General features: G+C 44.2%; 1 protein-coding gene across 1 annotated transcript in view; it reads right to left on the bottom strand.

The window, feature by feature from the left end:
* Positions 1 to 13,937, bottom strand: part of LOC102306530 (very low-density lipoprotein receptor) — a 28,941-nt gene that overhangs the window by 5,905 nt on the left and 9,099 nt on the right. Inside the window, exons 7-11 of the mRNA XM_005934850.3 lie at positions 2,414 to 2,629; positions 1,789 to 1,907; positions 1,440 to 1,579; positions 717 to 858; positions 446 to 643 (exon numbers count right to left, since the gene is read on the bottom strand). Of these exons, the coding sequence (XP_005934912.1) occupies positions 446 to 643; positions 717 to 858; positions 1,440 to 1,579; positions 1,789 to 1,907; positions 2,414 to 2,629 (815 nt within the window). The remainder of the gene's footprint in view (positions 1 to 445; positions 644 to 716; positions 859 to 1,439; positions 1,580 to 1,788; positions 1,908 to 2,413; positions 2,630 to 13,937) is intronic.

Here is a 13,937-nt window from a genome sequence, read left to right as displayed (position 1 = left end):
CAACACGGGAAAAGACCCAGGGAAAGAGAGTTAACAATAACAAAAAACAAAACAACAAATCCTGAAAACCATAAATTTCACACCCGGGCCTCAACTCTCGCGGCCTGGTACCGGCCTGTGGCGCAGGGGTTGGGGACCGTAGAGTCCATTCCTCGATGGGTCAGGGCTGTTTTGGCAGCAAAACGGGGACCAACACAATATCAGGCAGGTGGTCATAATGTTAGGCCTGATCGGTGCATCTCCCTGTGATGACCGATGGAGACCTGTTGCATGTTTATTGGATTACTAATCACTCTGGTAAACTGTAACTAAAAGAAAATCAATGATCCATTCATTTTATTGACTCTGGTGGAAAAATTTGTGCCGCTACCAATGAAAGACGACCTTTCATGTGCAGTGTGGATCTGATTTGTTTAAATGTTTTGAGACTTTGACAGATTCTTACCAATCAGAGAAAGGATTCCCAAAAATGTAGGGTCCGATAAAGCTGTTGCAGGAACTGAACGGGAGATTGCAGGAATTTCCTCTGTTTTGTTTCTTCCTATTTCTGGAGAAACACAGCTGAACTTTGGACCCTGAGTCAGCAAGTCAATGACACACTTGTGATGGCAAACTGCCCTTGGACGTCCACAAACAGAGGGTCCTTAGAAGAAATCAGCAACAGTTATCAGTCTGGGACCTACAGTGTGAAGAAGTCCCTTTTTGATTGGGCATACCTTTTGGTTGGAGAACAGGCTGTATGATGAGCACACCACCTGGCGAGGTGACGTTAGACAGAAGTGCTTGGAGGTCTCTGCCGTTGTGTTTGTTTGCTCGGCAAATGGACCGCGTAACTTTGTCACTCCAATATACAAATCCCTGAAACCCAGTGAAGGAAAGCTTTAGCAGCACACAGCAGAAATCGGGCTTTGCATGCAAGAAGAAAGCTCCATATCTCATCATGAAGTGATTTTCTTGTATACAGTATATCCAGGAAGTATTCACACTTCAATTCAGCAAGTGGTGCAGGCCAAATATTCTCTTTCGTTTTAAGCTGCAGCTGCTGCTGCTGCTGAACTCTTTAACTCAGCTGTGATGAAATCATAAAAGGGGACTGATCAAGCACCGGTGAAATGTGCAAGCAGCATGTCTTCTCAGTGATAGCCAATGGCACAAGTAATAGATCTTTTAGTGGAAATTTAGGCACTTTTGTCACATGCGTGTTGTGTTAGGAGTATTGTGTGTTGGGTTTTAAGGTGAAAAATGAATTGAATGCACTTTGAATAAGCCTGCAAAATAACAAAAAGTGGAAGAACTGAAGCACTGTAAATCCTTTCTGGATGCACTGCATTTAGTTTCCTTGCATATAAGCTGCCTTCAGTATTAAAATGCATTTGTTGTTGCCCCCCGGGTCTGACACAGGATGTCAGGCAGCACAGACCATAATGTAATTCTTGTACCTCGAACACAGACAGTCCAAACGCTCGGTCCAGATAGCCGTTAGACTCCACCACCGTTTTACGCTGACGACCGTCTAGATTTACTCTTGAGATTCTTCTCATTCCCTCATCAAACCAGTACAGCAGCTGCCGAGGCATATCTAAGGGAACGTGCAACATGAATACCAGCACTAAGTGACTCAATATAAATATATTCAAATGCTCCGAACTGAAGGTCTGACTGCTGCCTGAAGTACAGAAAAATGAACTCATGTTGTTCCTGATTTAAGGACGAAGATGTTTTTCCTCTCCTCTGACTTCTCTAAATAATGACAGTTTGACAGCAATTAATTTGAATGTCAGAACGTACCTAGAGAGAGGGCTACAGGCTGGCGTATTGATGAAGTGACCAGAGCTTTTCTGTCGCAGCCATCCAAACCGGCACTTTCGATCTTTGGGGAGACACCACAATCTGCCCAGAAAAGCAGCCTGAGAAAATAAAAGCACCCATGTTTTGATCTTCTGTAGCTTTGATTTTTAAGACTTATTTTACCTTTTGGTGATGTCTTTTTTTAATTTAGGAGACAAGCTATTTGCCAACAAATAACACTTCAATAAAGACGAAACAAGCAAAAAGAAATATGCAAAACTAAAGGAAGTGGTTGGACCTACTAGCATAAAGCAAGGAAGAGAATGTATTATTTGAATAATTCAAAGCCTTCAAGCATGACATGGACACAGTCATGCTTAAACACCATATAAACTGTATTAATGTAGGGTTTTGTAATGTGCTGCCCTTCCCTGGACAAGTAAAGGTGTAAATGTTTAACCAGCTCCAGCGTGACGTGCTGGCTTTTAGCTTCTTTGCTTTGAAATGCAATCATTGTTATTTAACAACCATGATGCAACAGCCCCTTATCAAAGGTGAAGCATTTTTTTCCTTATCTTGTGCTGTTAACCATTAAAATGAAATGCAAAATCCCAGAGCCTCGTACCCTCGGAGAGGATCCACGGCCACTGCGGAGGGCTTGTCGAGCCCTGTGATGAGCCGACGATGAGCTGAACCATCCAGAAAGGCCACGCTAACCCACCCCATCTCTATACTGGTCCAGTAGAGAAGTTGGTGGATCCAATCCACCACCATGCTGGTTACCGAATCTTGAACTTTCAGCACCAACACAGCTTCCTGTGGCTTTCTATCCAAGGAGATCCTAAAAAAAAAACCAATGCAAGAGTGAAAATAAGAAGCTCAGACAACACATTAAAAAACAAAAAACAAAAAAAACCACCACAACAACAACCACAACAACGACAGTGTGTTTATTGAAATTTCAGCTCTAATAAATCCAATCAGACTCCATCCATGCCACTGGCGCCATCCCACAACAGGCTAATTCATCAGAACTCGGCCTAAACATTATTTTAGCCACATTAGCAACAGTAATGTTAGTGTTAGCACCGTCTCAGACTGATGCATCACCACAGTCACCCCCACCACAGAACAATTCATGACCAACATTTCCTTCCCCTCCACTATCAGGCTGATGTTTCCAGTTCTGTTTCAGTGAAATATTTTAGCAGTTACTCAAAACACTTTTTTAAAATTATTATCTTATATCGTATATCTTAGATCGTGGCTCAAGAGTTGGACGTTCGCTTTGTAATCGGAAGGTTGCCGGTTCGAGCCCCGGCTCGGACAGTCTCGGTCGTTGTGTCCTTGGGCAAGACACTTCACCCGTTGCCTACTGGTGGTGGTCAGAGGGCCCGGTGGCGCCAGTGTCCGGCAGCCTCGCCTCTGTCAGTGCGCCCCAGGGTGGCTGTGGCTACAATGTAGCTTGCCATCACCAGTGTGTGAATGTGTGTGTGAATGGGTGGATGACTGGATATGTAAAGCGCTTTGGGGTCCTTAGGGACTAGTAAAGCGCTATATAAATACAGGCCATTTACCATTATATATATCCCGGGAATAACATCGGAGATCTCTGTCCAGAAGAGCGCAGTCCTGGGAACAGCTAAGATACTGCGCAGGACCCTCAAGCTCCCAGGCCTCTGGTAGAGGACCCGAGCTTGAAGGAGATATATATATATATTAGAGATGGCACGATACCACTTTTTTATGTCCGATACCGATACCGATATCATAAATTTGGATATCTGCCGATACCGATATGAATCCGATATAGTGTTTTTTAATCAACAAAACTGTTTTTTAAATATCTTGCTGCATTTTGTATAAGTTCATACTCAAGTTTAAAACAACAACTACACTAAAGCTATTCTGTTATACCTGTATGCAAAAAAAAATATTTCATAGTTCAGCAATACTGATCAATCTAATAAACTTAAACCTACACCATCCTCCCTATTCTGGTATTTTAAAGAGTACTTAGCGTAAATATTAAGCAACCTAACTAATAGGGTTCCAACTCCCAGCAACAACAAAAATAAATAAATAAAAAATAGGGAACCACCCCTCACGCGCCACCTCATGATGCTTAATCGACGTAATCAACCTTAATTTGATGCAGTGTGAAAAAAAATGCACAGAAATCAATTATTTTTCAAGAAATTTTAAATAGATTCAACATCTTTCTTCAACAAAATTGCAGACTGCACAGATGGTACCTTCCCAAAGTAAAAAGTACTATAGCTTACTAGGGTATATATATTAGACTTAATAGTCACTATATACAGTAATTGACTTCTATTCATTTTGCATCAAATTAAAACTTTGGGTGTCAGATAATTATTTATTAAAAGCTCGACATTTTAAATGAGAATAAGAAAGAAAAGTATGTCTTAGGGCATGAACAGTGAAAAGGGGGCACAATCGGCCCCCCTGGCTAAACTTTGCTAGATCCGCCCCTGCACAGTTACCAGCCGTCAGCTACGTAGAAAAAGATCCTGGTGTAGAAAGTAATATTAAATAAATTCTAACAACAGCTTATCAAGCTTAAACGTGCTGCTGTTGTTCAGCCGCTGGTTTCTCTTTCTGGTGCGAAGTGGGCCAAAAACAAAGACGGACTCGCGACAGAAAAGCTGATCAGCTGATCATTTAAGCAGTTTCACGATTGAAGTACCAGCCGGAGAGCGAGAGGCAGTCGCTCGTTAAGCTTAGCGTGGGAATGCTTTACAAACATTCAGAGATGGACTTACACGCTTGCTTTACTTCTCTCGGGGATAACTTTGTCGGAGATGAAATGCTAGCGGAGATGAAATGCCAGGTTGCTAGCGAAGCTCCACATGCTATCCAGACCACCGACAGGTCCCGCATGCCACAGCTGCTCTATCACGTGATGCACACTGCTCCAACTGCTAACGTTCTGCGGTGAGTTACGGCGTGTTGCAAGTTTTGTGAGGTGCTTTCGTGATATTTAATGGATCGGATTACATTTTTTATTTTTCTCCGATATCCGATCCAGTCATTTAGGTCAGTATCGGACCGATACCGATACGTAATATCGGATCGGTCCATCTCTATTTATCATATATCATATATATATATATATATATATATATATATATATATATATATATATATAAATATATTACATAACACCCAGCACGCCCCTGCGGACGGTTTATCCTTCAAGCTCGGGAACTTCGGTGTCTGCATTTATCTCTTAAAATTGATCATTCTCTGTAAAAGATGCAACTTATGTTCTTGTAGATCTCCGCCCAAAAATACACTTCAGATTGCTTTTATAAAGTCAGGGTTTTACATCTGATGTTTTGCAGTGTACATCTTCCCACGCGTGTGTTCAATAAACTCATCTCTTTGATTGCATCCTTCTGGGCCTCTGGTATTTTGTTTTGGTTCTCAACATCGCGAATCGGGACACAGTCATCCCTCAGTTCTTACGCTCTTCACCTCGCTGAGAACACCTCTGCTGAGTTGGGCTAGCTAGCTGCTGCTAGTTAGCTCCGTTGTCTGCCGACTTGAACTTAGCTTAACTGCCCCGTTGGTGTTAGCCTCCACCACGCAGTTGGTGCGTGGGTTGCCCGCAGAGCACTAATTTCGAGTTTTAACTGTGCAGCGTTTTGCTTTGCTTTTTAAAATGGACTCCAAACTGAAGCTAGCAAAGCAGAAATCTTCCGTTCTCCCGTCCTCTCTTTGCATGATAGCGACCAGCACGATGCCTGCTCTGTCTGCCTGGGGATCGTTCACGCTAGGAGAGCGTTGACGGAGCCTGAAGCCTGTGCGTTTTGCCGCCACCTCTGGCGCTCGACCCTGGAAAGATGGGTGATGTTTGTGGAAAAAGTGCTGGGACGCTCGGCTGTCGCACAGCATGGCCCAATGTGCCACCACTGCTGCGCCAGTCAGCCACGATGACACCTTTCTTATCTCCCTGTTTCGCCGTGCTGCTGAGAAGCTGCAGGTGGACTGGTCCTCTCCTCCGCCAGCTCAAAAGCCGTCGTGGTTCGCTAGTTTTTTCCCCCTACCAGAGCCCGCATCGGCCAAAAAGCGGCTTCCCATGTTTCCAGACCTTGTCTGCGAGCTAACGGCATCATGGGACAAACCTCTGTCTAGCCGCATCACTGTGCCCGGCTATGGAAAGTACATGGAGTTGGACGGCGCCGAGGAAGCTGGCTTAGTTAACGCAGTCTCTGGCTGCTTATCTGGCCCCATCCCATAACGATGGTGTTGGCGGCCCAGCAACTCTGCCATCCAAACACTGCAGATTCTCAGCTTCGCAGCTGGAGAAGATTTATCAGGCTCAGGCCGGCACTGCTTGCGCAATGAGCTCCGTCACCATGCTCCAGACGTACCAGGCTATGTGCCTGGTGGAGCTCGAATCGCTGGTTCCTGATGACAGCCCGCTGGTACCTCTTCCTAACGAGGTCAGAGTTGCCACAGATTACATCCTCCTTGTGTCCCGCTGTGCAGCGCTCTCCCTGGGCAGAGGAATGGCTTTGACAGTAGTGGCGCAGAGGCACCTGTTGCTGACGCTCTCAGATGTCCCGGATAGAGACAGGGCTGTATATTTGGACGCACCAGTGTCTGCGGCTGGGTTTTTTGGACATTCACTTGAAGCCATTCAGGTTAGATTCGATCTGAGGAAGAAGCAGACGGAAGCTCTGCGCGCCATCATCCCCAGACATCAGGCGAAGCCCAAGCCCGCAGCTAGCTCTCACAGGCCTGCCGCTCCTCTGCCAACTGGCAAAAGACCAGCGCCCACTGCTACAGTGGGTGTGCCACTAGCAAAAGCACATCCTACAGCCCGAGCTCCACACCAGTCGGCCTGGAGCAAAGGCCCACCCGACGCCCAGGAGAAAGAAGCCTCAGCCCTCCTAGCTGTGGTTCTGAGTGGAACAGGGGGCCAGCAGCAGGGAGACGCTGCTTTTACCCCTCTGTTGCTGCCCAAGAGGTGCCGCTTAAGTTCTGTTTAGGTTGTCATCTCCAGAATGCGCTGCCTAACACCGTCTCCCAAGCACAAAACCCGTGCACACAAAATGCCTCAGGTTGTAACTCCCTGTTCAGGTGTGTTAAATGTTCAGGTGACCACATCACATGTTACCGCTGTTTTTCCATTGTTGTGCCCCAGGAAAGGTGCCTCCAAAAAAAATGTATGAATGTACATCTTTCCATGTTACAATCAATAACACTCAGACAGGTCTTGAATGAAGTCGGCCCGGGAGATTGATTGTTGCAAACCAATCTAACAGATGCTTATTTTCATGTGGCTATAAACCTGGCAGTTCCTGATTTGCATTCGAGGGCTTAGCCTATGAATACCTGGTGCTGCCGTTTCGGGCTGTCGCTTGCTCCTCGCACCTTTGCCAAATGTGCCGAGGCAGCGCTAGCGCCCCTCAGAGAGAGAGGTGATGCCGTCTGGCCCCGCCGCTTTCCTTGTGTTCACTCTCCTCAATGCCACTCGGGCGTCATGCTCCGCGATGCTAGTCACCGGTCTCTCGCTGATGACATCACTGTCCTCGGTAGTCAGGCGGTAGATAGCATTAGCCGCCTGGCTAACCTCGAAACGGGCGTAGAACTGATTCAGCTCGTTGGCGAATGCAGAGTCGGCGTTGATCGGCGCAGTGTCCCTGGCTTTGTAGTCCGTAATGGTGCGTAGTCCGTGCCACATACTCTGTGTGTTGCCCTGGTGGAAGCAGGACTCCACACGCTCCCGGTACCGGCGTTTGGCATCTCTCACCGCGCGTGCACGCCGTATGAGGCCGCTTTGGAGGCGCTCATATCACCAGTGGCGAGACCCGCGTTGTAGGTGGCAGTCCTGGCGTTCACTGCAGTGCGGATCGATCTGTCCATCCACGGTTTCTGGTTTGGGAATGTGGTGACTCTCGCAGTGGGGATAATCTCCTCCGCTAGCATATTGACGAAGCATACTGCTACTTCCGTGAACTCGTTGATGTCGACTGCGCATGCTCTGAACATGTCCCAGTTGACGTCGTTGAGTGCGTCCTGTAGCGTAGCTTCTGATTGGGCAGACCACCGTTTCACCTCCCTCGTGGTTACGTCTTCCCTCCGTATGTTATAGTGGGGAATGAGGAAGATGGCGTTGTGGTCAGACTTCCCAAAAGCTGGGTGTGAGACAGCTTTGTTGCCCTGCTTGTATGGCGTGTAGCAGTGATCCAAAATCCGATCCCCCCTCATTGGACACGAGACATGCTGGTAAAAGTTTGGCATGACTTGTCCAAGGTTCGCTTTATTAAAGTCTCCTGCTACAATGAGGGCTGCGCCCGGGTCCTTGTTTTGAAGCGAACTCAGCACATCATGTAATTCGGACAAAGCCATACCTGTGTCCGCTTGGGGTGGGATGTAGACCACCGTGGCGATGACCGAGGTGAACTCACAGGGCAGATAGAAAGGGCGGCACTTAATGCTCAGGAATTCCAGATGTGGCGAGCAGCTGCTGGAAAGAGTAGAAATGCTCCTGGCATCACACCACTTTCTGTTTACCATGAAACACACTCCTCCACCTTTGGTTTTGTTCGACTCTGCTGTTCTGTCCGCGCGGAGCACAAAGAATGAATCCGACGGAGTTACGGCCTGGTCCAGCATGGTGGGGGTCAGCCATGTTTCTGTGAGGCACAAAATGTTGCATTCCCTCATGTCACGTTGGAAGGTGACTCTTGCTCTTAGGTCATCGAGCTTGTTCTCCATGGATTGTACATTGGCCAGTAGGATACTGGGCAGTGGTGCGCGATGCGCCTGCTGTCTCGGTCTGTTCCTAATGCCAGCGCGTTTCCCCTGGCGCTTCTTTGTTCTACGCCTCGGATGAGCGGCCCGTCCTTTGTTGTTCTTCGCGCCGCGTAGAATCTCTGGCGGCCAGGATGGGTCGGGTTTAAAAGTGTCCAAGATTAGATGTGCAACCTTGTCACCGATGTTTACAAGTGATCTGCTGTCGTATACTATAAAACTAGAGGATTTTGGAATGTAAACCAGAGCAAAAAATAAGTAAAAAAACAAGAAAAGTGGATAGTCGGAGCGGAGCGGTCAGGAAGGCGTGTGATATGTAAAGTACCAAAATAACATCTATATGAGACACATTTTATGATTCTAATGTTAGATATTCTGCAACTGGCGTTGGGCTGTGCAGGGCTCTTTCTTCCGGAAGATGATTGAATAAAGAATTAAATATAAAAATGTTTTGACCACTCTGAGTCAGGTTTTCTCTGTTCTATTATGGGGATCAAAGAATTGGGTTTTAATATGCACCAATGGCCAGACGTGCTTCTGTATCATTTCCACTGGGGGAAATGCACATCCAAATCCAAATAGAGGTAGAGCTCTGTCCAAACAGAGGCTGTCCCACTGGATTATAGAAGCTATCTCACTGGCATACGGCACCAAGGTCTTGCTTTGCCCCATGGGGTGAGAGCTCATTCCACCAGGTGGATGGCAACCTCATGGGCTCTTTTCAAAGGGGTGCCTGTAGGTGATATTTGTGCGGCAGCTAGTTGGGCATCACCGCACACTTTTGTGCGGTTTTATCGTTTGGACATTACAGCCCCATCAGTGGCTCATACTGTCCTTTCTGCTAGGTCTACCACTCACTAAGGTGGTGGTGGTCCGATTCTGGTTTGGTGGCTGCTCTGCGGGGCGTGTATATATGTCCCATACCTATATGTTGTACCGAGTGAATCAACTGAAAGAGAACGAATAGTTATGTCTATAACTTCTGTTCCCTGAAGGAGAGGAACGAGGTACAACACAAGGTGGCCCCACTGAGCAGTTTGGCTCGTTGAAGCGCGGCTATCAAACTGAGGAATGACTGTGATGACAGCGGTGAATAAAGGTTTCTTCAGCCAGGGCACACGAGGTCGTGATATCCCATACTTATATGTTGTACCTCGTTCCTCTCCTTCAGGGAACAGAAGTTATAGACATAACTAGAGATGGCACGATACCACTTTTTTATGTCCGATACCGATATCATAAATTTGGATATCTGCCGATACCGATATGAATCCGATATAGTGTTTTTTAATCAACAAAACTGTTTTTTAAATATCTTGCTGCATTTTGTATAAGTTCATACTCAAGTTTAAAACAACAACTACACTAAAGCTATTCTGTTATACCTGTATGCAAAAAAAAATATTTCATAGTTCAGCAATACTGATCAATCTAATAAACTTAAACCTACACCATCCTCCCTATTCTGGTATTTTAAAGAGTACTTAGCTAAATATTAAGCAACCTAACTAATAGGGTTCCAACTCCCAGCAACAACAAAAATAAATAAATAAAAAATAGGGAACCACCCCTCACGCCCACCTCATGATGCTTAATCGACGTAATCAACCTTAATTTGATGCAGTGTGAAAAAAAATGCACAGAAATCAATTATTTTTCAAGAAATATTAAATAGATTCAACATCTTTCTTCAACAAAATTGCAGACTGCACAGATGGTACCTTCCCAAAGTAAAAAGTACTATAGCTTACTAGGGTATATATATTAGACTTAATAGTCACTATATACAGTAATTGACTTCTATTCATTTTACATCAAATTAAAACTTTGGGTGTCAGATAATTATTTATTAAAAGCTCGACATTTTAAATGAGAATAAGAAAGAAAAGTATGTCTTTGTGCCCCCTTTTCCCTGTTAATGCCCTATCGGCCCCCCTGGCTAAACTTTGCTAGATCCGCCCCTGCACAGTTACCAGCGTCAGCTACGTAGAAAAAGATCCTGGTGTAGAAAGTAATATTAAATAAATTCTAACAACAGCTGATCAAGCTTAAACGTGCTGCTGTTGTTCAGCCGCTGGTTTCCTCTTTCTGGTGCAAAGTGGGCCAAAAGCAAACTAGAGACACGGACTCGCGACAGAAAAGCCGATCAGCTGATCATTAAGCAGTTTCATGATTGAAGTAGCAGCAAAGAGGCAGTCGCTCCATATATCGTTGTTAAGCTTAACGCAGGAATGCTTTACAAACATTCAGAGATGGACTTACACACTTGCTTTACTTCTCTCGGGGATAACTTTGTCGGAGATGAAATGCCGGGTTGCTAGCGAAGCTCCACATGCTATCCAGACCACCGACAGGTCCCGCATGCCACAGCCGCTCTATCACGTGATGCATACTGCTCCGACGTGCTAACGTTCTGAGGTGAGTTACGGCGTGTTGCAAGTTTTGTGAGGTGCTTTCGTGATATTTAATGGATCGGATTACATTTTTTATTTTTCTCCGATATCCGATCCAGTAATTTAGGTCAGTATCGGACCGATACCGATACGTAATATCGGATCGGTCCATCTCTAGACATAACTATTCTATTACTAGAGATGGACCGATCCGATATTACGTATCGGTATCGGTCCGATACTGACCTAAATGACTGGATCGGATATCGGAGAAAAATAAAAAATGTAATCCGATCCATTAAATATCACGAAAGCACCTCACAAAACTTGCAACACGCCGTAACTCACCCAGAACGTTAGCACGTGGAGCAGTATGCATCACGTGATAGAGCGGCTGTGGCATGCGGGACCTGTCGGTGGTCTGGATAGCATGTGGAGCTTCGCTAGCAACCCGGCATTTCATCTCCGACAAAGTTATCCCCGAGAGAAGTAAAGCAAGTGTGTAAGTCCATCTCTGAATGTTTGTAAAGCATTCCTGCGTTAAGCTTAACGAGCGACTGCCTCTCGCTCTCCGGCTGCTACTTCAATCATGAAACTGCTTAAGATCAGCTGATCGGCTTTTCTGTCGCGAGTCCGTGTCTCTTGTTTGCTTTTGGCCCACTTTGCACCAGAAAGAGGAAACCAGTGGATAAACAACAGCAGCACGTTTAAGCTTGATAAGCTGTTGTTAGAATGTATTTAATATTACTTTCTACTCGAGGATCTTTTTCTACGTAGCTGACGCTGGTAACTGTGCAGGGGCGGATCTAGCAAAGTTTAGCCAGGGGGGCCGATAGGGCATTAACAGGGAAAAGGGGGCACAAAGACATACTTTTCTTTCTTATTCTCATTTAAAATGTCGAGCTTTTAATTATTTAATATTTATCTGAATCTTACACCCAAAGTTTTAATCTGATGTAAAATGTATAGAAGTCCATTATTGTATATAGTAACTGTTAAGTCTAATATACCCTAGTAAGCTATAGTACTTTTTCCTTTGGGAAGGTACCATCTGTGCAGTCTGCAATTTTGTTGAAGAAAGATGTTGAATCTATTTAATATTTCTTGAAAAATAATTGATTTCTGTGCATTTTTTTTCACACTGCATCAAATTAAGGTTGATTACGTCGATTAAGCATCATGAGGTGGAGCGTGAGGGGTGGTTCCCTATTTTTTATTTATTTATTTTTGTTGTTGCTGGGAGTTGGAACCCTATTAGTTAGGTTGCTTAATATTTATGCTAAGTACTCTTTAAAATACCAGAATAGGGAGGATGGTGTAGGTTTAAGTTTATTAGATTGATCAGTATTGCTGAACTATGAAATATTTTTTTTTGCATACAGGTATAACAGAATAGCTTTAGTGTAGTTGTTGTTTTAAACTTGAGTATGAACTTATACAAAATGCAGCAAGATATTTAAAAAACAGTTTTGTTGATTAAAAAACACTATATCGGATTCATATCGGTATCGGCAGATATCCAAATTTATGATATCGGTATCGGTATCGGACATAAAAAAGTGGTATCGTGCCATCTCTATTCATTACTCCACTAAAAAAAAAAAATAAAAATAAAAATAAAAAAAAATATGGTAAACGATATATGTCATTGTATCAAGTTTTTTAAACTAGCTAGCACACAAGCTATACAACATCACTGCATAGGTTGCACCGTAAGGTGAAAACATACGTATACTCTTTGTTTGATCTCTACAGTCAATAACTTCAACAGGAACAACAGGCTACAATCGTGGGAACTGTGACTAACCTTTGCGAAATACAGTATCACTTCTGTTATGTTATGCTGATGATACACAGATCTACTTTGAACTAGCTGATGATTCCGCTCTGTCTCTGCACTGCTTTCAAGAGTGCATGTGTGAGGTCAAATAATGGCTTTGTTTCCCTTTGTTTTCATGTGTGGCTAAGGCTACGTCCACACGTACACGGGTATTTTTTTGTATTATCGTTTAAAAAAATAATCCCATCCACACGTAAATGCAGAAATGAAGGAAATGTATTATATCAGTCACACATGGGCAACCATTTATTTTTTAAGAAGCATCCGAGCACTAATCGCTTTATAGGAGAAAGCAATCTGCAAGATAAAGTCTTCACTTATACAACAGTAGTTTCTCAAAACTTAACACTAAGTACATGACATAGGTGATATGTGATCTTCTCTCCATAACTTGAAGAGCTTGTTTGAGATGTGGAATTTGACTCTCTTGTTTGCCTGTGATCAGTCATTTAAATGAATCAGCATAAAGTAAAACTTCCCTTATAGCCGTATCAGCAGACTCATGTCACTCTTTGATGCTTCTCAGAATCACTTTTATTCTGAAATGCTTTGCATAATGAAGGCTGTTGAACTAGAAACATTTCCCCATAAATTGCATTTCCTTATATCAACAACACCGACACACTTGTATGCGGATTATTATCACTGTGTGCCATGAGAGAGAGAAGATATTTGATACTGACACAACTAAATTACCTATTACCCAAATAATCTGGTCAGGTGAAGGTTATTAGCTTTCTGTTGCCCTAATCTGAGTCAAAGCTGTCTAAGAAACACTTTTTGAGAATCAGAACATATATTGTTTGGTTTGAATCTGGAGTTCAGTGACGGCGGTAGTCACACTGATATAGTGGCGCCGCAGCATGTGGCTGTTTTCACCGTCCCATAGCGTTTTTGTGTTTGGGTCACCTTTCAGACCATGATGCTGTACCGTTTCTATTTATACTGCAAGCATTGGTGGACAAGTAAGAGTGTGTGAGCACAGAGTTTATTTTAACACCTAACCAAAATGAGCTATGGGCCACTGCTGACACTGTCATCTCACTTGAGGGCCATTTTGGTGTTCAGGTAATGCAAAAAACTAAACAAGAAAACACACAGAAATATGTCCTAAAATGCGGGGGGGG

This window comes from Haplochromis burtoni, unplaced genomic scaffold (assembly GCF_018398535.1).
Source record: "Haplochromis burtoni strain Fernald_Lab_line unplaced genomic scaffold, NCSU_Asbu1 Contig_189, whole genome shotgun sequence".
In the NCBI taxonomy this organism is placed as follows: Eukaryota; Metazoa; Chordata; class Actinopteri; order Cichliformes; family Cichlidae; genus Haplochromis; species Haplochromis burtoni.
Note: the sequence above shows the minus strand (reverse complement) of the source record. Positions and strands in the feature narration are given on the sequence as shown.